Source organism: Coffea arabica, chromosome 4e, assembly GCF_036785885.1.
Source record: "Coffea arabica cultivar ET-39 chromosome 4e, Coffea Arabica ET-39 HiFi, whole genome shotgun sequence".
Taxonomy (NCBI): Eukaryota; Viridiplantae; Streptophyta; class Magnoliopsida; order Gentianales; family Rubiaceae; genus Coffea; species Coffea arabica.
Genome location: NC_092317.1, coordinates 16,173,158 through 16,198,694, shown reverse-complemented (window position 1 = coordinate 16,198,694; position 25,537 = coordinate 16,173,158). Strand labels below are relative to the sequence as shown.

Below are 25,537 nucleotides of genomic sequence, written 5' to 3'. Positions count from 1 at the left end.
CTGGTCTTTTATTAGAAAATGAATTTATTTTTATTTTATTCGATAAATAAATTTATTTATGAGAAAATGGGTACTCTGTTCTTATAATGGAGGAAAACCATAAAGAGCTGGTCTTTTATTAGAAATGAATTTATTTTTATTTTATTCGATAAATAAATTTAGTTATAAAAAAATGGGTACCCTGTTCTAATAATGGAGAAAAATCATAAAGAGTTGGTCTTTTATGGGAAAGTGATACTTTACACAAAGTGACCGCAATTTGGTTTATGAAATAATCCCAAATAAAAATTTAGAATGAATTTATTTGTTTTGAAAGTTGTATAACGGTCGTTAAAACTCCAGAGATTGGCAAACAAATTTTGGGGTTCCATAAAGGCAGAGCGAAGAAGGAGAAGAATTGAGCTTTTTGTCCGTTGCAATTGTTCCGTTAAAAATGGCACTATTCGATTTTACCCATTTTTTGTTGGGTAAAATCGTTGGTTCTAACGATCAATTCTTCATTTCCCGTCAATTGTCCTTAATTGGCCAAAATTACGAAACTTTGAGGATGAAAAGTGCATTTTTTTCTATAAAATATTTAATCAAATGTTATTTCTTGTCTTAATTTTTGTTATGACTATATTACATATTTATTAAATAGACATACCTTTATAATTAAAGTTAATATTTGATATTTTAGGATGCCATATATTTAAATAGATGAAAATTATTTTGAATATAACATATTAAAATAATTTTATTTGTCAATCATTTTGGCCCCCCCTCCAATGAAAAAATCTTGATTTCGTCACTGCTTAGGAAGAAATTGGGGTCTATTGCTAATAAAAGATTGTGAAAATTTACCTTATATCCTAATTATTTGAAAAAATCTAATGAACAAATTTTGCAAAAAAAAAAAACCTTGTTTCTTACCAACAAATTAAGTAACTAATAAAATCACCTGTAATGTTGTTTTAACATATTTAATTTATGTTAAATACAAATTTTACCAGTTTCTCTTTCGTAAAAATATAAGTATAACACCTTTTCAATTTTAGTTACAAACATTTATTTATTTTACATAAATATAGTGATTCAGAATAAAATACCCATAAATAGCTAGTATTTTGTTAATGTAATGCAAAAAATTCATAAAGAGCTGGTATGTTATGGACGCAATCTTTTTTACTTTCACATATTTAAATTTTGTTAAATACAAAATCTACCAGTTTCCCTTTGGTAAAAATATAAGTATAATACTTTTTCAATTTTAGTTACAAACATTTATGTATTTTACATAAATATAATGATTCAGAGTAAAATACCCATAAATAGTTAGTATTTTGTTGATGTAATGCAAAAAACTCATAAAGAGCTGGTATGTTATGGGCAAAAACTTTTTTACTTTCACATATTTAAAAATTGTTAAATACAAAATTTACTAGTTTCCTTTTTGTAAAAATATTAGTGTAACACTTTTTCAATTTTAGTTACAAACATTTATGTATTTTACATAAATGTAATGATTCAGAGTTAAATGTCCATAAATAGCTAGTATTTTGTTGATATAATGCAAAAAAAATTATAAAGAGCAAGTATGTTATGGGCAATTTATTTTTTACTTTCAAAATCAGTTTATGCTAAATACAGGACAATCAGTTTACCTTTCACAAAAATATTAGTGTAACAGTTTTTCAATTTTAGTTATAAACATTTATTTATCTTACATAATTGTAATTATTCAGAGTAAAATGCCCATAAATAGATAGTATTTTGTTGATGTAATACCCATAATCGGGAGAATTAATTGGAATCCATTATTCCTCAGTCTTGGACGCTTTATGTAAAGTAGAGATATTTGTATTCAATTAAATATGAAACATGCAACAATCTGTCTTCCCATGAACCCAGTTAGAAAAATGAGAAACCAAAAGAAAAATAACTCAAATTTATTAAAAGTCCAAAAAGAATTTAGTACTTCCGCTCTAGAAATCCTCCAAATGACTATATATTAGAACAGCGATAATCAAAATAGATTACATAATTAAAAAACTTAATGTTTCAAACATTTATTTTCTTAAGTTTCACTTTTTAAAGGCTCTCAACTCGTTATTCAATAATGTCCATATGTTGCTTCAAAACCAAGCATGGCTGTGTTTAGTACTGCTTACGCTTCCTCTTCGGTGTTTTATTTCTAGACCCATTATATATATGTTAATTCCGTGACACCCCAATACATTTTCAGCTTCTGCCATACACAACATTTCCAAACCGGCCCGTGCCTGTTATAGGTCACCATTTGCTTTTGTAAACATATTCCTTTCATCATCCGTACATGTCAGTTTCTTTGACATATTCTTTACCTTTCCACGTGCCTGCTTCTTTGCCATATAATTTACTTTCCACACCTGTCTTTGAAATATGTGAATACACTACAGAATTTACCAATTAACTATTATAATTTTGGAGAATATTGGCTTGTGAATTTTAGGTGTATGCCAGCCATGTATGGAATTTCAGTTGAATGTAATTTTACGGTCTGTCATTTCTCTATGCTAATACAATTTTATTGATTCAATTTTCACATATCTTTACCCTATCGAAATTTCTTTTTCTGAAGAGAATATTATTTCGATAATAAATAGACTAAATGATTGGTTTTGAACAATAGATGTCTTTCACATCCAGTTAGAACGATAAGTAATCCCCTTTAAATGGCAGTTCCAAAAAAGCGTACTTTTACATCAAAAAAGAGTATTCGTAAAAATATTTGGAAAAAGAAGGGATATTGGACAGCCTTAAAAGCTTTTTCCTTAGGAAAATCTCTTTCTACTGGGAATTCAAAAAGTTTTTTTGTAGATAATGATAAGTTTGCACAAACTCTAGTTGCATGGAAGGACAAATGGTAGATTTTTACATCAGCAATGATAAGTTTGCACAAGTCTAGTTGCAAGGAAGGCCAAATGGTGGATTTTCACATAAGCAATGATTTTTTGTTAGAACTCATTGACAGCTTCCTTGATTAGTAGTATTTTTATGTGTAGTTTAATTTTGAGGTTGGTTAGAGCGACGCACTATCTTAACATTGACCCCTCGTTTGGTACATAGGAAATAGCCTAGAAAAGAAAAGTCTTTCCAATACTTGGTATGTATTATTTAAGTGCAAAACTCTTTCTTCCCTACAATGATCATTCCAACTTTTCTTATAATCTCATCATTTAAAAAAAATCTAGGCAAGATCTTTCTGCCAAAATCACAGGATGTCAGGTTTATCTTCATATGTGAGGCTAATTAATATTTAAATACAATTTTTCATAACAAATAATTTTCATGGGTTTAAAATATTTTTTTGTTTTTACTAGGAAACGAATGTTTTAAGATACTTAATCTTTTGAACAACAAGAATTGTTTTATTAAAAAATAAATTATAATTATTTGAGTTTATGTAATTATATTTTATGTTGCTAATGATATTTATGTTTTTTCTAATTATATAAATCTAAGTGTTAGAATGAATCAAGTATTGCAATCGAAGAATTTTGATATCAATTCGCATTTTTTAAGTAAAAATGTCAAATTTCATGTAAATAGACAAATACGATTATAGAGCACATAGAATAGAAAGGCTTAAAATATATTATGTCTTATGAAATTAATCACCATAGCTAGCAATAGCCAACACTCGACATACGCACGAGGAGAATCCGGTTTCTCATTCCTGATTAATGATAAAAAGGGATTGCAAGTATTTGAGGAATTAATTAAAGTAATTGAATTTTCATTTGTCATCATATTTTTGCTTGCTTCTCGACATACGTATACATGCAGTTGGGCCAAAAATACATACAAATACATTATTGTTCGGCCGCTAATATGTGTGCATAATTCGTTCATATTTACATTGCAAACCATCATATATGCGGCTAGAAAAGATATAAATTGAGATGTGTTGTTAGCCAGTAAAGAAATAAAGATTTGGTGACAAAATGCGATGGACGAATGCTGGTATTTTGCCAAAGAAGAACAAAATGCCTAAAAAACATGGACCTGAAATGACGGGGTTGTTGGAAAATCTCATTCGAGTAAAAGCAATTCCAAGCCGGCGGGGGGGCTGGACATGTCAGTTTCCCTTATCCGAATTTGTCTCCCTTTCTTGAATTTTTGCTATGACTGCTCCAAGCCCAAGGCATCCTCCGAGGCCACGCATTCATAGCCCAATCATGCTGAAGAACAGCCAAGGCCGATCAAGATCAGATTCATTTCAGTTGTCAGAGCAATCGCGCCGTATAACTGACGATTTAAATCAGTCGAATTTGAAACTAGCCGATCGAACTGATTGTGAAACACAGCTCTTATAAAATTAAAAAAAAAAAAATTATGTCTCTACATTATTGTTCTAGTGTTTACTTTCATTCTACATCATACATACACACTATTGGATGCCGTGCGAGATTGCAGATGACCCTCAGGGGTCGCAAGAGTATCAAACTTGTGATTCTTCAAGTTTCAACCAAAGTTTGTACGTGAGGCATATGCCAAGGAAGGAAGTTGCCTCGAGGCCTAGCTATCACATGTCATGTGTCAAACTACTCCACATATTAGTGGGGACAAAATGCCTTGGCTTGGAGTTCAGTTTTGGACCTGCATGAATGGGGTTCTTGATTGATATATCAAACCGTGACTGCGTGTACTTTAGCAAATAATTTTGGTGGTCCAATGTGATGGATTCGTGACAGAGTCAATAGGCTAGGATCCAATGTGAAGGATTCGAGCATGAATTGATAAAAAAAAAAAAAAAAATACTTTTACTTGAAAACTAGTTGAGCCTCAATCCCTGATAAGTGATAAGCCACATCTCTTGGTGAAAGAAGACAAGTGTTATTTCATGGACTGTATTGCTGATTTTTTACATCAAACGTGAAAAACATGTACCATTCCGGCTATGTTTGTTTCATTCCAAATTACATTATTGATTGATCTGACTTTTTGATTACAAATTATGTTACAATGGAACAAATTTTTGAAATTCCCAAGAAAAAAACCTTTTGGATCTTTTGCATGTTTACTTTTTCGTAATGGCATTCCACTTTTTGCATACGGAAGGATTCTTGGATGCACATCAAATAATTTCAATTTGAATTTGATTGATTTTACTTTTTGCACATGTAGCATGTGTTTAAGGAGTTAGTGTATTTAAGAATAGAACGATTAATCCATATACCGTGTGAGCACTGCTAACACGCTATTATATTTAGAGATAATTTTAGAAACCTCCAATGAGTTTTTCGAAAATTACTCTTCACTCCCCTGAGGTTTTAAATATTACACCTACCACCCTTATTTTGAGTTTTATTATAACAATAATGTCAATCCATATCGATAAAATGCTAAAATGTACTTTCATTCCCAAATCGCCCTTCCATAGCTTATAAAAAGTTGCAAATTTATTTGAAAAACAAGTGAAATTTATCTTGACAAATTACTAATGATATGCTATAGCGAGTTAGACAGGTCTCAACTAAACCATTAGGAAAATTGATATTTAAAGCTTGATGCTTGAAAATATTTATTGGCACAAGAATTTGAAATAACAAATTCAAATTTAAGGGCTTGAAATTATAAAAGAAAAGGGAATAGATGTATTTGGCATTTGCAATAAAGAAGTAGGCCATATTATCACAAATGTTTTTTAAGGCAAATTATTACACTTAAGAACATCAAAAATTAACTTCTTACCTGATGAGTAGAATTTGGTATTTTTCTTAAGTACTTCTAAGTACAAAATTTTATATTTTTACTTCTTTCATTGACTTTGATATGATGTTCGTCATAAATAATTTTGTAAAATCAATTTATTTCTTTTTTATTGCATTTTTCCAGTTCTTTTTTTTTATTTTAATCTATTATATAAGTATGCAAGGGCATCTTGGGAAAGAAAAATGCATTTCAAGCTTTTATATGATTTTTTAGATACATGGACTCACTTTGTCACATAGAAATTCAAAATGGAGGAGGAAAGTGCAATATTCAAAACCTTTAGAAGAGCCAAATGAAATTGTAGACTTCTTAAACTATCCCTTATATAAAAACTCACAAATTGGAGATTCGAACCCAGACACCAACCCTTAGGCTTGGTGGTCACTGCCTAGCACTTAGGTTTTGGTGAACCCTTGACTTTCCACCAAATTATCACCATATATGACTGTTTTTAGTGATAAAGTTTTTACTCCCATCAGTTCGGTGCGATAAAGAAAAAACAAAAGAAAATAGATTCGAACCTGAAAACTCAAACTTCTACAGTGTCGGTCTTCATTCTGCATTCTTTTTTTTTTTGTCAGCAACGATACATTTGTATAACCTACTCTATCCTAATCTAGGGGGAGGGAGAGCCTAAGGAGGCTGTTGTAGGGGCTAGTGGGTATACAGACCCAACTAGATCAAGGGAGCGCTATGGCACAACCCTTAGATTTTTTTCGCTGCTGGTGAGGTTTAAACCCTCACGAACAGCCCAAGGAGGGATTCCCTCCCTGGTGGCCCCTGAGCCATTGGCCCAGTGCATTCTTTGAACCCTCATTCTGCATTCGCTATTAGACCAATGTCTCAATGGTACACTTGCATTTGACAGGTGAGCCAACCAAAATCAAACATTGCTTTTTTTAGGTTTCCACTTTCCATCACGCTCACTCATTTAGCAAGGGAGGAAACTTCCTTGAAGATTCCGGTGACTTGTCCCTTCAGCAATTTATTTCCTTGTGGAAAATTGTCCACTGATTGGCTTGGAATTTTGGATAATGGCACAACAATTGCTGATCGTGTGATGACTACTCGGGAAATTCGATTTAACACCATGAATTTCGAACTTTGTCGTGAGGCGATTTGGAGCTGCAATAACTTATTGAAACGCACATCACCAATAGAATTTTGAATAAAAATACTTATTTAATACTTAATGTTTTCTTTGGATAGTGTATTATTTGAAATATTATTTGGAATAATTACTGTAGCACTTTTTGTGATGTGATGTATGTGAGATAAAAAGGTGATTGAGAATATAAAAAGGTAGGTTGAAAAATATGTTTGTGATGCAAGCAAAATATTATTTGAAATAATTGAGGTATCCAAACACTCATATATTAGATCATATGTAATTTTAAAATTTTTAAATATATTTATTTCTTTATTTAGTTCATAGGATAAAATGATTAAAATCACAAAAACTATTTTAAAAGCACTCAACTTGAACTTTTGTTAAAAGTGCTTTAAACATAAAAAACTTCACCTCCTAATTTTATGGGATGACGTCTGCCAAACAATTTCAAAGTACTTTTAGCACGAAAATGTAATTTTTTTTTATCAAAAGCACCACAAGCCTAAATGGGGTCTAATATAATTGAAACAATACTGTCATATTCAGGGGCGGATCTACGTATTGGCCTGTAGAGAAAGACACATTTTATTCCCTTAAAATGTGTAGAATTTGGTAAGTTTCAACATCTGCCAAGTACAAATATGTTTGCCGTACTAGTACTATAAAGACAAAAGATTTTAAACTTCTAGATAAATTTTTTTAAGTCACAAAGATTTTTTGCTGATGAAGTTCAAGAAATAAAACATCTAGTGATGATCTTCATTCTTCTGTATCACTAAAAGACTTAATAGCACGTTTTGCTATACATGCAACTAGATTCAAATACCGATCTTAGGGTGCTAATTCCTTGAGAAACAAAAGTTGGAAAAGTAGAGAATACATAAATAAAGAAAATGAAAACACAAATCTCGAGAAAAAGAAGAATATGCATCTTTTAAGGCAATGATATGTCAATACTGATCGTTTAGGGGAGATTTCAAGACTTAAAGGTTAGAAATTAATGATACAAAGCAAGGAAATTATCATTAGGCTTTTGAATACATAGAAAATTCTTGTACTCATATTTGCTTTTGTGCAAAACTCACGCCCCGTTTGACTAGTGAGTTTTTTGGATGTTTGTCTAAAACTTTACTGTAGATTACTGTAGAAGTTTTTTAAAAAATTTTTAAAGTGTGTTTTTTTTTAAAATATTTTGAAATGTATATTTTAAAATCTTTGAAAAGTTTTTTGAGATTACTGTAGCTAAAGTTTTTAAAAAACTTGTAACAGACAAACTTGGCAAAAAACTTGTCTGCTAAACAAGGCTTGAATGTCTTAATTTGACCTGACATGAGATTGGAAATTTGAAAATAATATTTTATATTTATATTTTTTAAAATGGACTTAGAGTTGTTAAAAGCAATTATCATTAGGCTTTTGAACACATAGAAAATTCTTGTACTCGTATGTTTGGATAGAGTATTATTTGAAATAATTATTGTAATATTTTTTGTAATATGATGTATGTGAGATAAAAAGATTGATTGAAAAATGTGTTTATGATACAAACGAAATATCACGTAAAATAATTCAGCAATCCAAACACAATGTATAATCTCAATTGACCTGACATGAGATTGGAAATTCGAAAATAATATTTTATATTCTAAAATTTCTATTGAAAGCATTGGCATACTTTAAAAATATTAAAATGGACGTTATTTTGGATGAAATGAGAATGTTGAATTTGAAAGGAGAAACTTCTACGATACTTCTTCATCTGAAACTAGCTATTCTCATGTGAAAATTTGACAGGTTTTTCACAATATACTTTTCGGACTCCAAATTCCAAGATTCACTTTTTACCATCACTTCACGTCTCCATTTTTTTACGGCCAGGGCACACATTACACGTGTTATGGTTTACATTCAAAGTTCTTTTACCGAAAAAAATCGGAAAAAGAGTGAAACTAATCTGTTATGGTTTAATCAGTTAATTAAATTAATCATTGCACTTCAGAATCATTTAGTTTGACTACTAAATGAACACTAGTTTATTAACACCAGTCAATTTAAATAATATTTATACTATATATAAAGGGAGAAGAAAGGATTTGGAATAAATAATTTTGATCATTTTTTGAACTTACAACTTCACTCTTAAAAGTTATTAATTTTTACTCTTATCGCCTAATCACGTTTTACCTTTATAACTACTCACAACCATCCTAAGTTTACTACCAAATTGTAAACTTTATTTCAATTTGATTTATGTAAAAATAAAAAATTTCGTATCAAATTAATTCATTTTAATTATTTCTAAATTGCACACAAGTTGGGTGCGCCCTTTAATACTAGTACAGAATAAAAGGTAGATATTAGTGGTGCACACTTTTTTAGACTGTCACAAGATAGTTGCTGTATAACCATTTCCCTTGAAAAAGCAACAAATTAATTTTGTACTTCTCACTTTTACATGAAATAGCACATGAGCTTCACGTTGCAAACTTATCCAACATTTTTTCTAGTCTATTATGAAAACAAGAAATCAAAAGTTCAAGAGTTATTCAAAAACCTCTCTTTAGGTTTCTAACAATTTTATTACGCACCCAAAACTTATGCCCACCTTCCCTACTCATTTTAAATGATTGTACTATCTTCACTAGATTAATTAAACTCCTTTGTTTGGTATGCTTATATAAAGAATAAGTTATATATATATATATATGTTATGTATGTATATGTATATTCCTTTTCTCTTCTAATTATTCCTTCCTTTTATATCTGGCTATCAAAACCATAGAACTACCAATATGAATGTCCAAGTCAAATTAATGATCTTTTTTTGACAAGTTAACCATGAGTTTGATTCACTATCATGTAATGTCAAATTAATGTATAAAGTATCCAAAATCGAAAGTTAGAGTGCAAGATAGGAAAGTAGCAGAAGTTTGAGGGCATAAAGTGGTGTTAATCCTAAAGATTATGCAATATCTAATCTGTCAAGACTCATACAAGAAATTTAAACTAATTTGGCTTTGTTCTCAACTAATTTTGAAAACCTAATTTTAACTTTTGATTTTCAAAAAACTGTTTTATTGTGTGCTCAACTAATTTTAAAAATATGATTTTAGATTCTTTGGGACTAAAAAACTAAAAATAAAAAATAAGTCTTGAGGTGTTTTTGGATTTTGATTCTAGTCTACTTTTTACTGTTGATAAAATGTGGATCAACAGTGCTAAGTTAATTTTTTTATTAAGGTAATTATTTATGGTACTTTAAATATTAGGGTTTACATTTACGATGATAAATTACGATTTAGGTTTACAAATTAGGGTTCAAGTTTTATGAATTAGGATTTCAACTTTATAAATTAGTATTTAAGATTTATTAATTTGGATTTAGCGTTTATAAATTAGGATTTTGACTTTATAAATTAGAGTTTAAGATTTATAACTTTGCATTTAGGGTTTATAAATTAGGGTTTTTGATTTATAAATTTGGATTAAGGGTTTTTAAATTACAATTTAGAGTTTATACATTAGGGTTCAAGTTTTATGAATTACGATTTCAGCTTTATAAATTAGTATTTAAAATTTATTAATTTGGATTTAGGGTTTATAAATTACGATTTTGACATTATAAATTAGAGTTTAAGATTTACAAATTTGGATTTAGGGTTTATAAATAAGGATTTAGGCTTTATAAATTAGGGTTTTCGATTCATCAATTTGGATTAAGGGTTTATAAATTACGATTAGGGTTTATAAATTAAGGTTCAAGTTTTATGAATTAGGATTTCAGCTTTATATATTAGTATTTAAAATTTATTAATTTGGATTTAAGATTTATAAATTAGAGTTTAAGATTTACAAATTGGATTTAGGGTTTATAAATTAGGGTTTAAATTTTATAAAGTAGGATTTGCGATTTATAAATTTGGAATTAGGCCCTGGGTTTAGTTATTATACTTTAGGGTTTCATAAAAAAATAAAAAAAGTTGGTCTTAGCCGCATGCACTATGCATGCGGCTATTAAAAAGTAAAAAAAAAAAAAAAAATTGGTCTTAGCCGCGTGCACTATGCATGCGGCTCCGCATGCCTATGTAGAAAAGTAGCATATTCAAAAAAAAAAAATTTTCCTTCCCAATTGCAAAAGAAGATTGATTTTTTCAGTAGCCGATAATGGTATTTGCGGCGACCCTTCAATTATCAAACATTCCCGTACAATACTACTTTTTGGACTTTTTCTCTCAATCGCATTATTTCTAGAAATTAGTCCATTTAATCATCATAAGAAAATTATTTAATTATATAAAAATTATTTAATTAACACAAAAATTCATATATGTAGTATATAAGTCTAATTTGGTCAACTTTTTGTGAAAATCAACTTTTTAAATTTTTTGAGAACACCTATGCATTCAAAATAGCTATTAACAATAAATGAGAATACATAAGTTATTTTGAAAAATCTAATTTTCAAGAATCGATATTACAAAATTAGCTTTTGAAATATTAGTAACCATATAAACAAGAAATTATCCTTTTGAAAATATACGACTTAAAACTATATGCATTTACTTTATTCTTGAAGTAGCATATATGTGTTTATATAATTGTATATGTGATTTGTAAATCATGTTAGTTAACAAAATCAAGCTATAGCTTTCCTCTACCAACCAATAAATTAACAAGAATACAAATTTCTCAAATCAAGAATTTGGGGTTAACCTGATAACTCTCAAATTAATCTCCAAGTTACTTAAATGGTACATTTGGTATTTACTCAAATTGATTTTGCTTTAATTATCAAAATATTCTAGTCAAAACCAAATGAATACAACCATACAAGGCCATACCTAAGCAATCAAGTAAAGTAACCACAAACACCCTTAAACCGTGAAGTGTATTTTTTGGTTATGCCTCTAAGCCACACCTAAATGATTGGGTTGTTGAGCTGATAACCTTGGATTTATTCTTAAGCCTTTCTTTCTCATTTACTGGTTTTAACCTCCTCTACATTAATTTCCATAAAACTTTCTTGAACTTTTGTGAGAGTTGCATTTTATCTCTTTCAACAATTTAAAAATGCACTTTGTATATATTTTATGTAAGTGGACAATAATATCATCAAATTGTCATTCTTTTTAATAATTTTTCTTCTAATGTTTGTTATTCATTGTTTTTAAATTTTTTTACGTCCCTTTCTTTTCCTTTAATTTTTCACCAAAATCTCCCCCATTTTCAATCAATTCATTTATGTGGTTAACTAATTTCTTAATCTCTACCTCTAATATTTTTATATCTTTTAATTTTTAGAATTTTGTCTCTTTCATGCATATAAACAAAATCCTTAACCTAGAAATTGTTTATGAGATTACAGCCTACATCAAGCTAATAAAGGTATGATTGTAGATGATAGATTGGCTCAAGTCGAAGTATTGAGAATAATGATTTGAAAGGTAGGATTTGCATCGTGAATTATGCTAAATGGTATTAAACTTTGATATTTTTGTTTGGAGAGGCATGAAAATGGCAAAAAAAACAGAAAGGAAACTGAATGTTGTGATGCTTTTAAGAGTTTGGTAAGCCAAGGTGATCTTGGTCTAGTGATTAAGGTTTAGATCTTAGGAATTAGAAGTTTTTTATTCAAATCTCCCTATCGCTCCTTATTTATTATGTTCCACCCTGCTTCAGGAAGGAAAAGATTAAAAAAAGAAAAGAAAAGCTTTATAAGTACCCCTCTTCTGCTAGGAAAAAGATAAAAAAAAAAAAAAAAAAAACTTTACGAGTTTGGTGGAGATAAAAGATGTGCAAAGGAAATGAAGGGAATAGGGAAACAAAAGAAAATAAAAAGGAACAAGAACTGGCAAAGAAAGAAAAAGAAACAAGAGAAAAGGGAAGGAAGAAAGAACTTGGATCTTAGAATGATGAATGCTACAATATTTAATATTTTTGAGGGTAGCCTGGACAAAAACATTAGTTAAAACTATGTACGACATCGCAACTAACTAATATCAATAAGAAGTTACCAAATAATTTGGTGGGTCATTTTTCATCTATTTATTATCTACTAAATTAAAAAAAAAAGACACACCATCATTATTTAGTTACAAGTGATTAGTACTAATGTACTATGTAATATGTCAGATGATGTACATGATGCATCCAATGGGCTCTCGGTATTTTAGTTAGTCAAGACATGAAGCATGAAACCACTGGTGGCCACCACCAACCTCTTAAGGTTTGGTGGGGTGAGAGGTCAAGGTTTCGAACCTTGCATTCCATCAATTGCCACATAGTGGCTCTTCTAAAAAATTCAGATGGATGCGTAGTATACCCATTTGATTCGATGGTGGTTCAGTCTCCATCTGCCCCCCATAGGTAAAAAAGGAATACATGAAACAAGGATAAATACCCAATTAAAAGTTGTCGGGGGCAAAATGCAACTCTCGAAAAGCGATGGGGTGTACAGCAATCAACCGTATAAATAAACCAATGTATTATTACATTTTCACCCAAAATAAAAAATAAGAATAAAAGAGCAAAACAAAATAATAATTAAATAAACAAAATTAAAAGTACAAGTAGGTGTACTCGGTAGCAAGGAAAACAAAATCCTACATTCCTACTTATAAATTTGATTTGAAGATGAAGCAAGCAGTTGAAGCATGTATTATTATACCTCAAGAAAATGAACAAAAACCGGAAAATTCAAAAACATGTGACATCAACGCGTATTTCTGGGGTCTACACTCTGCCGTACACGGTTTTGTGGGCCCCTACCTTCTTCCCTTCTTCCCTTCATTCCTCAGTCCTCTCCTCTATTCTGCAGCACAATTGCGGCATTTGCTGCCCCAGAAATGTACAATTCCAGCAGCAGCACGTACACCTAAAATTGGCACAGGTGCCATTAGCTTTTCTTTTACCGGCGGTGAAAGACTTACATACGATTGTATTCTGTTGGTATCCAACTCCTCCAGAACCAGCCAAAATTCACACCTTCCATACTTATTCGTACATAACTTTTTCTTCGTCTTCAATCATTGATATCTTTTGTCTTGTGGCTTTCTGTTCCACAGTTGATCAGTACTTTTTCACTGTTTTATCCAATTCTTGGTAATTTTAGTAGTATATATATGGTGGGTTTTTCTTGTCTTCCTCAACAACTGCCTTCATCATTGTTGTTAGTATTATTTGAGACAGCCCATGAATTCTCTACTGGTGTTAGGTGCTACTGTTTAGAATTGACAGAATTAGCCTCTGGGCTGTTGCTATTTTTCGGTTTGGAAGGTTTGGAAAAATGTCCCAGAAGCGACAACAGCAGCAGCAAGAAGAGAGTTGCAAGACTCAATCAGATGGTGATGACTTTGCCTCTGATGACAAGAGGAGAAAACTCCCTTCTCTTAATAGGTGAAATATGAGCAGCCCCTTTTGGTTTTTCGGTTCTTGACTTTTTATGCTTTCTATCTGGGACTTTATAAAATTGTCTGCTTGGAACTTATGTTTGTATGATGTATTTGACTGCATTTGCATTTACATGTTTAGTCTTAAGTTTGACTATCAGTTTGGGCTGCTTTCACTTAGGTTTATGCCCAGAAGTAACATTAAAGAAGAACAAAAGGAAAGGGAAGAAAGTTGGAAAATCAAACACTAGCTGCTTTTGGAATCAAAATTTACAGAAGATTTTCTTGAAATTATTAGGCTTGCTGCTTAATGGATATGATCAATTTGACTGCTACATATGAATTACGTACATAGGAAATGATTAATTGTGCTGTTCTATGAAATGAAGCTTTTTGGTTGCCTTCTTGTTCAAAATACGTGTAATGGGTGACTTGAGGATGTTTTCAAGTAATTTGAGGATAGGAATGAAGGTTCTTTCTCAGATGTTTGGGTGAGCATGGAAATGAGTATCTGGTTTGTGTCTGATATTTGTCATTCCTGACTTTCCTCTCGGTAATGTTTTATAGTGTAGCATCGGAGTTAATAACCTTGCGTAGAATGCAAAAATTGATCGAGCCAGCTTTGGAGCCAATGATCCGTAAAATTGTAAGCTCTTGTCCTTCAAGCAATTCCTGTCTAACAATTTCTCTCCTGCTTTTTACGTTGATGAAAAATTTTGCTTAGCAACTCTTCTTTTAGATTTAAGTCATTGGTTTTAGATGTTAAGAAGTCTTGGATTCCTGATACTCGAAAAAGGACGAATGGATTTATGTCTTAGTCAATTCTCTCTGGAGAGCTTATGCACAATCAATTTCAGGGTGTATTACATTCTTATATGACCAACTATCATGAAATGGTGAAAGTTACGGGAAAAGTTAGTTCTATGCCTCAGTTTCCAGTTTACTACATTTCTTGATGGCTAATATGTTCTGTCAAATCTTACTTTCCTCCATAGCAACATGCTTCATATGAAAATCTGATTTTGGTTAAGTTGTTAAAACAGCTGCAAACATTCTGGATGCTTTTTTGTTGAAGTGGACTTGCAGAAACAATGTGTTTAGAATTCAATTCAGAAATACATCTATGCATTCCTCTGCCTTTCAGTTCTATTCTGCTTTGATTTATTGGTTGTCTAAAACGGATTATGCCAAGAGATGGTGCAACTGTAATCTTCAGTATGATTTGAATATTTACAGATTCAATACTATGAAATAAACACCACTATGCAAATAGGACCAAGCACATTTTTATACCTTGCTCGTGGAGTTTCTTCCCCTTCGTTCTTTATTTACTTCTCCCAGAATGCTATTTTGTTGATTTGTTGCATGAACTCTCAGGTGAAAGAGGAAGTTGACTTGGCAATGAAAAAGTACTTGATCAGTATAAGAAGGTAAATATTGAGAGTTATGCTCAAAGTCTAGCCTATTACCTTTACTACTCTAAAATGCTAATTAGATGCATAATTTTTTAAAATAGGACTTGCGGGAAAGAGATTTGCCCTTCTGAATCAGGAAGTTTACAGTTACAGTTTCTAAGTGGCATCTCTCTTCCAGTTTTTACTGGAACACGTATAGAAGGCGAGGATTTTAACAATCTACAAGTTGCCTTAGTTGATCCTTTTACTGGGCAAGTTGTTTCCATTGGTCCTCAATCTGCTGCAAAAGCTGAAATAGTAGTTCTTGAGGGAGATTTTGATGGTGATGAAAGCGATAATTGGACCTTTGAAGAGTTCAAGAATAATATTGTCAGAGAAAGGGAAGGCAAGAAACCCCTTCTTACTGGGGATGCTTTTTTGACTCTTAAAGAGGGCATTGGTGTGGTCAGTGACATATCTTTCACAGACAACTCAAGCTGGACAAGAAGCCGCAAATTCAGGCTGGGGGCAAGAGTTGTGGACAATTCTGATGGTAACAGAGTGAAAGAGGCCAAAACAGACTCCTTCATTGTCAGGGATCATCGTGGAGAATGTAAGAATTTTAATTGCCTCTCTCTCTCTCTCACACACACACACTCTCTCTCATGCGCATTGCTTGACAGGTAAGCAGAAATATTTTCTTGTTATTGTTGTGCTCCTTTTTCTCAAAGGAAGCCTGCCAATGCCAGTGACATTCGTGATGAAAACAAAATTTGGTTCTGACTTTTAAAGAGGGTTTTTTTTGTTAAAATGTTATGGTTCAGGCTTATAGTTAACTCTTACGTTGTTAAGTCTGCAATTGCAAAGGAAGCGAAATTGTCGGTTAATGGGAAAGGCTCAACTTTGGTTCTCATTGTGTAGGCAATAACTGGAACTTCAAGTATTTATTAGTTCTGTGTAGTCTCCATTACTGAAGCTTTACTTTTAGATGTTAAATTCATCATTGGTTTTCTGTGCTATTTCTTTTTCCCATAGTTTTTAGTCACTGCTCTTCTGATGGTTGAAGATGATTCACGTGCTCTTTTTCATCACTCTTATGATGCATTTTTTCATGTGTGCATGTATTTTTATTTCTTTGATGCAAGTCATCAATTGCTGGAAGATGCTATCATCGGGAAGCAGCCTTTTTTTCTTTTTTGGCTGCCTCCATGATATGATCTTGTGTACTTTCCTACATTATATTTTTACTTGGTACTTTTGCATCTTCTAGAAGTTGGGAGAAGTTGACTGCACACACTAGTTATATATGTCTGATGACCTGTTGGTTTATAAAGATGAAGTAATAATAGAGCTTTTCGATATCACAAATAATTTCATTTGATTGAAACTATTTCAGATTTTCTTCAGTTGAAATAATGGGGATAAGTAGCTTGGCAAAGGTACAAATATTTGGTTCCCTCGATTCTAAGATCAATTGAGTCCGTCTGTCTTATGGAGCATTTGATCTTTTTTTTTTCTGTAGAGTACATCTTTGGTCTAAATTTAATAAAACTATAAAAGTACCTGTGTACTCAATGCTTCTAAATGCCCTTCCCTTTTCTTTTTTCCTAGAATGGTATTCTGTTCCTTTTTATTCTTGAACATATCCAATCAGAAGTATAGAGATGATGCTTATTTGTCCTGTATTCAATTTTTGGAACCTAATAACGGTACACTGTATAAACTCTGCATGTTTAATATTTTGTGCATTACTAAGTTGCTTGAACTTGAACCTCAATTATACTTCTAGAGCTATCTTCACTTTTCAAACAGCTTCTTGCCATACCCCTCTGGTGTTTAGAGACAATAGACATAATATGTATCTTTCTTTTAGGTTTATCTTGTCTGTGTTGCATATTGCAAGGCTTTTGCTTTATGCATTTTATTCTTTAGGAAACACAAAATCACCAGTTTACTCGTCATTAATTAGAAGTTAGGTGACTTAAGTTGCTATTAGTCATTGATCTTCTATCGTTTTCTGGTTCCTCCTGGATTCTTTACTCTCTTATCAGATGTAGTATTCTCTTTATTCTTTCTGCTAACACGTGAGATGTGCCTTAAACAGGACGTGATACAGATGAAATGTAATGCCTTAAATCCTTTTTTGTGCTTAGGTTCTTTCTCTTATGACTTGAGTTACATACTAATAACCGGCCTGGGTTTCTTTTTGTAGTGTACAAGAAGCATCACCCTCCTTCTCTGGCAGATGAAGTATGGCGCCTAGAAAAGATAGGAAAAGATGGAGCTTTTCACAGACGTCTGAGCAAAGAAAGAATCAAAACTGTGAAGGATTTCCTTACCCTCTATTTTGTTGATCCTGCAAGGCTTCGAAATGTAAGAATTTATTGGATTTCCTTACCCTATATATTGTTTGATCCTACAAGACTTCGAAAAAACAGTGATGTTTCATATAGGATTGTTCTCAAAATTTTTGCCTGCCTTTTCCAAGGGCCATTAAAAAGTCCATTCTCTGATATATTTGAGATGAAAATTGTTTATGAAATGTGATTGTTCTAGAGGTGTGTATAGTACACTTTCATTCTGTCTGTTGTTAAATTCTCATATGCACTGACATAGTGAGCAGTTGGATTTGATTTTGTGGAAGGTGCATCATTGGTTTCTTGGTCATGTTAAATGAGTAGAAAATTTTGTAGCTCCACATTGACATTTGAAATAGACTTTTTTGTGCAATGTGGTGAAAGTTTTCTTGCTTATTTGGAGAAATAGCTTTTTTCTTTGGGACGAAATAGCTTATAATGCACCTTTTGTGTATTCAAAATCCTGCAGATCCTTGGGACAGGCATGTCAACTAAAATGTGGGAAGTGACAGTTGATCATGCCCGGACTTGTGTACTTGACAAGGAATTGCACTTCTACTATCCGTCCGGATCTCAGCATAAAAAAGGTGTAGTTTTTAATGTTGTAGGAGAGGTGATGGGTTTTGTCTCTGATTGCCAGTATATTACCCATGATAAGCTGTCTGAAACAGAAATGGTACGAATATAAACTAAACTTCTTGCCTTTCTAGTACTGTTCTTTCCCCTGCTTAGCGTTTGAATGACTAATATTAGTTGGCCAATATCCAACTTTGCTGCAGGCTTATGCCCGAGATCTGGTGGCTGCTGCTTACAGGCACTGGACTGACGTGGTTTCAATTGATGATGAGGCCTCGCTTATGGATGGTTCTTTATTCTTGTCTACCATAGAATACTCCTCGAATCCTCCTATGCTCGATGGCAGCAAGGTTCTGAATTCTCATAAGAGTAGCAAATGTGATTATCCAGAACCAACTGCCTGTTCTGATATCATGCCATCCATGTATTCACTCGGGGGTTTAACCAACCTGGATGAATATGACCTGCCCATTATGGACTCTATGGAGGTTAGATTTGACCACCCTTTGAACATTCCTGGCCAAGTCACGAACAACACGATATGTGACACAGACTCCATGACTCAAGCTTTCTACGAGGATGAGCACCTACAATTTTTTGATTCTTCAAATTTGGGGCCATCCACTGGTCTGAATACTGCTGTTAGTTGCTTTCTGGGGCGTCCGAAGAGGAGATGGAAAATGCTATTCAGTGTCCTGAGATGGTTTTCGATAAGAAGGTTGGTTGCAAGAAAATCTAAAGTGAAAGAAGTAAAAAGATACTGTTAACAGCAACTGTTTGCTTTGTGCTACAAATGCATTTCCAGTTATCGGCTGTAGATTTTTTCTGGAAGGAACTGTCCCCTTTCCAAAGCAAAAAGAAAGGGTACTAGTTGAATAGTTTTGCTGCCTGAATGTATGTATATTGAGTGCAGTTCTGAGATGTAGTGGGGACATGTACATTCCTTGCAAACAGTAATGAAGCACTGTTTGCTTGAGATCGAGAAATAAGCCTTTTTCTTGACGTTGCTCTTTATATTGTCGATCCTCCGTTCCCATCTTCCAGGCATCTCCTCTGTTTCTTCATGTCTACTCCCTCCGTCTCACCAATTTTGTCACACTTGCTAATGGACAAAGTTATTATTCTAGAGGGTTAATTCTGATAAATTCCCTCGAAAATTGCACAGAATTAAAAATTTTTGTGATTTAGGGAGCTATTTATTTCAGAAGAATTTTCATCAATGGCAAGTAATTAATAATTTGATAATTAAGAGCTTGTTGGGTTAATTCAATCACCGCAGAAATCATGTATGTGTCACATGACTGATTCAGCCAAATATTGGACTGGTTGACCCTAATTGTACTAGATTGAGAAAATTGTAATAGTATGAGGGGTGGATTAGTTCAATTAAACATTAGGGGGACAATATGAAGAAAGGCATTTTTCTAAAGGTTTAGTGAAGTTAACCCTATCTTAAATGATCAAATTTTGTTCATTATTTTTTAATCTTATTGTCAATAACAATTCAACAGTTCAAGATTTATTAACAACTTTTTCAAACCCATTAATCATGTGACGGCAAAAGTGTAAATAAAATAAGACTCTCTCTCTCGACATGAAAGTGGGTTATGGAAAAGAGAGATCAAATTATGAGAAAGGTTCTTGTTCAACCCCAGATCTTTTTTTTTTTTTTTTTTAATCTGATGTAATGTAACTAATCTTCATGACTTGATGGAACCAAAATTCCGAGGAATACAAAGCCACTTAAATTTGTTTTTTTGTGGCCAGCTACTTCAATACTTAGCAGGGACCAGCAGACCATTGGTTCAATAAATTGTTTTTGCATCTGAGAATTCTTAAGTAAAATTCTCCTTACAACAAACATAATGACAAAGTTGCACACTTTTATTTTATTTTATTTTTTAATGTCTGTCAACTTTAATTTATCCTGTACTCAGATTCCACTGAATAATGACAAACATAATTGTAGATGAATCCACATCCAAACACAGCAGATTCATCCCAAATAAATCAAGTGCCTAGACTCACATATAATTTGAGAGCTTACATGGGGAAAGAATAATTACAACACCTCTCTTTCTAAAGAAAACAAAAAAGAAAAATAAAAAAAAGAAGAAAATTTGCTCATTCCGTCCTTGAAGTACAAAATAAAAGAATTCTTAAAAAGTTTATTGATGATTCATCGTCAACCATAACTTACACACTAAAAAATAAATATATTAATGAAGTTCAGACCCGAAACGGGGAGAGAACTAGAAGAACTTTTAGTTTGCAGTTCAATCAATTCGACTGGTTCAATTCCTGTTCAAAGGTTTAATCATGTTTTATTTGTTTTAGTATTAAAAAAATTTGAATACAATTGAAATAATTTTTTTAAAAAATAAAAATTTAGTGAATTCCGATGGAACTTTTCAGTTTTTATTGGTCCAACCGATCTTTGATCGAGTTTAATCGGTTTAATTGAATTTTTGGATTAACTATTGAACAAGATTGAAGACATGATCGATTTGCGGTTCAACCGATCAAACTGATCGAATCGATCCAATTTTTAAAGCATTGAAATATACACATTTAAACATAAATTTCCCACCTATCGAGTTTCATTGTATATAACCAAGTCCTTTAAGTCATTGGCCAACACAAAGGCATTTAAAGTTTTTATGGGGTAGGAAGTCAATGTTTTAAATATTGTCTTTCATCAATTGCCATTTTATGTGGTTTTTTCAAATTCAGTGAATGCTAAAGGGCATCCGTCCAATCCAGAGGTAGTTTAGTCCCCTTCAGTTCTTAATGACCTAGTTGGGTCTATTCCCTTTTTCACAATGTAAGAGTAGGAGCAAGTGTGAATGTATATTATTGAGACGGCCAATGAAAAAAAATCAAAATAGAGTAGAAGATATAACAAAATCAACTCTATACAGATACTAGAAGAATAAGAAAATGAAATACGAACAACCGAACTGGTGTTAATGGATCTACTTTCATACGAATTCGAAGTGAATATCTTTCGCCCTACCATTAAACCATAACTATTATTCATTGTGCTTTCCCGGAAAGGCATGGGAAATGGCTTTGCTTGGACTTTAGAATTGATACATGGATCCTTTCTTGTTTTCGGCTGTAGATTGTTGACATTTGACAAAAAAAAAAAAAAAAGAGATTTCATTGTATCTATAAATGTTGATTATTTAAAGCAAGGTGATCCATTCAAACCTCAAATTTGACAAATTGTTATGACCCTAATGGTTGATTCCTTTGACCACAAAAAAAAAAAAAAAAGGTTGATTCCTCGTAACCTTTCTCAATTTGCCACTTGGCTTTATTGCCACATGGTTGGATTTTCCTTTCCACTTTGGGAAGAAATTCAAGATATATACCTTCATAACAAAACTTTTTCTTCTTCTTTGTCCGTTTTCTTTCCTAAGAAAGTTGGACATTTTTCCAATTCTCTCAACCCGACATTTTTCCTCTTCTCCTTTCTCTACTAGCTAACACAGAATTACAAGGCAGATGGAGAATTCAAGGGGTCATGTTGTTGTCCTCACGTATTCTGCCCAAGGCCACATTAACCCTCTTCTCCAATTTGCCAAATGCTTAGCCTCCAAAGGACTGAAAGCCACCTTTGCCACTACCCCCTACACAGCTAAATTCATCACTGCAAAAGGTGTACAAGTCATGCCAATCTCTGATGGCTTTGACGATGGAGGATTCAGGGATGCTCCCAATGTTGCAGACTACCTTGAATCATTCAAAACAGTGGGTTCAAGAACTCTAACTGAGCTCATCTTGAAGCTGAATCAGACTAGTGATTCACCTGTCAATTGCCTTGTATACGATTCATTGCTTCTTTGGGCGGTCGACGTGGCAAAAAAGTTAGACATTTTTTCTGTTGTTTTGTTGACAAATTCTGCCTCTGTTTGTTCTTTGTATTGGCAAATCCACAGAGGATTCCTCCCCTTTCCTGTTGAGAAAGATAAAGTTCCTCTAACCATCCCTGGACTTCCTCCACTTGGGCTTGACGAGTTGCCTAGTTTTCTTGCTTTCCCTTCTCATAATTCTGCATACTTGGAATCAATCATGAGGATATTCGCAAGGCTGGATGAAAATGACTGGGTTTTTGCTAATTCATTTGAGGATCTGGAAAATGAGGTACCGGTCTAAAATGATTTTTTTTTTCTTTTTGTCTGAAATGAATTTATGTTTTACATCAACATATTTACAGTGCTGTGTTCTGCATTACTTTTATGTGAGAAAAGGTTATTCATGGAAAATGATAGGTCAGTCATGACAAGTAGCAATAAGTTTATATTGTTTTTTTTCTTCAGCAAACTAAACCATTTTATTGATCAGAGAAAAGTAGCGATATTTTGAGATAGACAAAGGGAAATTTTGGTAAACTTTCAATTGGTGTGTGTTCTTTTGTTGGAAAAATCAAATTGGGATTGGATTTAGTGAAGGGATTTCCTTAATTTTGATCCTTATGCCACTATTGATGCCAAAAATTTAATGGTAACAAATGCAATGGAGCATAAAATCTTATTAGTTACATAACTTGGTCAAAAATAATGTCACCAAGCATCACAACCCCAGCTTTATGGTGAATGCTTTTTTCTTGATCCTGGAAAAGTTGATGGGAGTTTTTTAATATATATGAACAATAGGCATGAGAATGAAACAGCCAAACTTTTTTACTGTCAAAACTTACTGTTCTTGATTAAGCTTTTCACCTTCACGCGCAAAAAAAAAAAAAAAAAAAAAAAATCAAAGAAAAGCTTTTTACCATGAAACTCCTAGTCAACGAAGATCATGAACAATTTTAAACGGTAGATTTTAGCTTCGGAATCTGCACTCCTTAGACTTGTTAAATTTCAAGACATCAAAATATTGTGGAAAGATGAAATTGCTCCTCATGGAGAAATATGGCATCTCATTTTTAATTGCTTATTTATTGTAAAGAAACATGGAATTTCTTCAATGGGATGGATTGAATAAAAGCTAGCATGCTCACTATGAACAATTGCTTATCGCACTTCAACTAACCAAGATATAATAATTGACCAAATATTGCTATCGTTGTTGGTTATTGACACAATATATTATATTTTGTTTTGATGCTCCAAAAGTTGGCTAAGGTCCTGACAGGACTTTGGCCAGTACAAATGGTTGGACCAATGGTACCATCCGCATATGTAGAGGGGCCAATAGCAGGAGACTCAGATTATGGAGGCAGTCTGTGGAAGCCAAGTGACCACTATTTGAAATGGTTAGAGGAAAAGGCACCAAAATCAGTGGTTTTTGTGTCATTTGGGAGCATGGCAGATGTTGAAATCAAGCAAATTGAAGAAATTGCCTGTGGCTTAAAAGGCAGCAGCCATCACTTTCTTTGGGTAATCAAAGACTCTGAGCAAGAAAAGTTTCTTGCTGAATTTCTACAATCAAATGATGAAATGGGATTTGGAAAAATTGTGAAGTGGTGTAATCAGCTGGAGGTATTGGCTCACAAATCTGTAGGGTGCTTCATGACACATTGTGGCTGGAACTCAACACTTGAAGCAGTAAGTCTTGGGGTGCCTATGGTGGCATTGCCACAGTGGAGTGATCAGCCAACAAATGCCAAATTTATTGAAAGTGTTTGGAGGGTAGGAGTGAGAGCTAAAAGGGATGATAAAATGATTGTTACAAGAGAAGAAATTGAGAGGTGTGTAAGGGAGGTAATGGTTGGAGAAAAAAGTGATGAAATTAGGATTAATGCCTCTAAGATGAGAGAGCAAGCTAAAAGGGCAGTTTGTAATGATGGGAGCTCAGATATTGCTATCAACAATTTTGTTGAAGTGTTGATCAAAGGGAAGGGAACTAAGCTTAATCAATAAGATAACCATATAACATCATCTGGTTTCAGATAAATAAGTTGGAATCAAGTATAGTTTTCTAGATATATTTTAGTAGCTAATGTTGTGTTTACATGTCTGTACCTTGTATGTGAGGCATGTATGTGTATTTCACAGTGTTTTACATTATAAAAAATTTGTGAAGGAAATAAAAGTACCTTGAAATTTATGATAAATATGGTTCAAGTAATTTTCTCAGTGAGATTTTTTCTTTTTCTTTTTTTTGGTGGGGGTGTGAATTCATAAACAACTGTGGACTGTAATTTTCTTCACCTTAGTGCCTTTCTAGCCCAAGGGTCCACAGGGCTGAAGCTCAAGCTGGGGTTAAATATTTTTAGGATAGTAATATGGTTATAGCCCTTTATTTTTGATGACATTTTATAGTGGAGGCCCAATTCATCTACTTCATTCAACTTGAGCTCGTTGTCTAACATTTCACAGCCACCTTGGCGTCGAATTAAAGACAAACAGACAGGTAAAACCAATGCATGGGAGAGAGATGTGTCAAATGATAAGGTGGAAGGAATTGTAAATAAGAGATTTTATATTTAAAACCTTCTACTTATAACAAAAAAAAGAGATAAAAACAATGAATAAATGGCAAGAATCATTAACACAAGCGTAGATGATAGATATGCTAGCTATATTAAGGATTCGTCTCAATATCTTGTATATGTTTTGTAAAAGGAAGCAACCCTTTCGGTTTTTGATAATTGGTGTTTAGCATATTGCTATTTGTACAGGTCTACAAGATGACTGGTATGTTAACTCGGTTTGGTTTGTGACATGACTTCTCATTTGTTTCCCTTTTTTAAACATTTTTAATTGGGATAATACCAGATAGTTCCCTTAAGGTTTCTCTTAATTTCACTTAATATCTTTAAGATTTTAAAAATATCACTTATCTCCTTTACTTTTGTTATTTGTGTAGCAAAACTTTTAAAACCCTAAACTATTCTTTTACTTGCTAAATAAAAATATTTCTAAACCATTTTGTTCAGTTTAGAAAAATTATTAGTAGTACTACCACATCATATTGCTATAACCCATAAAAATATAAATTTGAAAAATAAAAAAGATATTTTCA

The 25,537-nt window shown here is 32.5% G+C and overlaps 2 protein-coding genes across 3 annotated transcripts; both read left to right on the top strand.

The window, feature by feature from the left end:
* Positions 1-13,665: 13,665 nt before the first annotated feature.
* On the top strand, positions 13,666-19,576 carry LOC113742344 (calmodulin-binding protein 60 A). Of its 2 annotated transcripts, none has more exons than XM_027270174.2 (7): positions 13,666-14,242; positions 14,803-14,881; positions 15,613-15,665; positions 15,752-16,242; positions 17,842-18,002; positions 18,456-18,662; positions 18,766-19,576. In XM_027270174.2, the coding sequence occupies exons 1-7, from the start codon at positions 14,133-14,135 to the stop codon at positions 19,327-19,329; spliced, it is 1,665 nt and encodes a 554-aa protein (XP_027125975.1). In that variant the 5' UTR covers positions 13,666-14,132; the 3' UTR covers positions 19,330-19,576. The 2 variants fall into 2 exon arrangements, with proteins under 2 accessions (XP_027125975.1, XP_027125974.1); XM_027270173.2 differs by having other exon boundaries at positions 13,826-14,242; positions 14,808-14,881.
* A 2,407-nt stretch (positions 19,577-21,983) lies between these two features.
* LOC113741815 (UDP-glycosyltransferase 74B1-like) lies at positions 21,984-24,626 on the top strand. The gene is made up of 2 exons (XM_027269458.2): positions 21,984-22,711; positions 23,686-24,626. Exons 1-2 carry the CDS (start codon positions 22,073-22,075, stop codon positions 24,430-24,432), a joined length of 1,386 nt encoding a protein of 461 aa, XP_027125259.1. The 5' UTR covers positions 21,984-22,072; the 3' UTR covers positions 24,433-24,626.
* Positions 24,627-25,537: the final 911 nt, after the last annotated feature.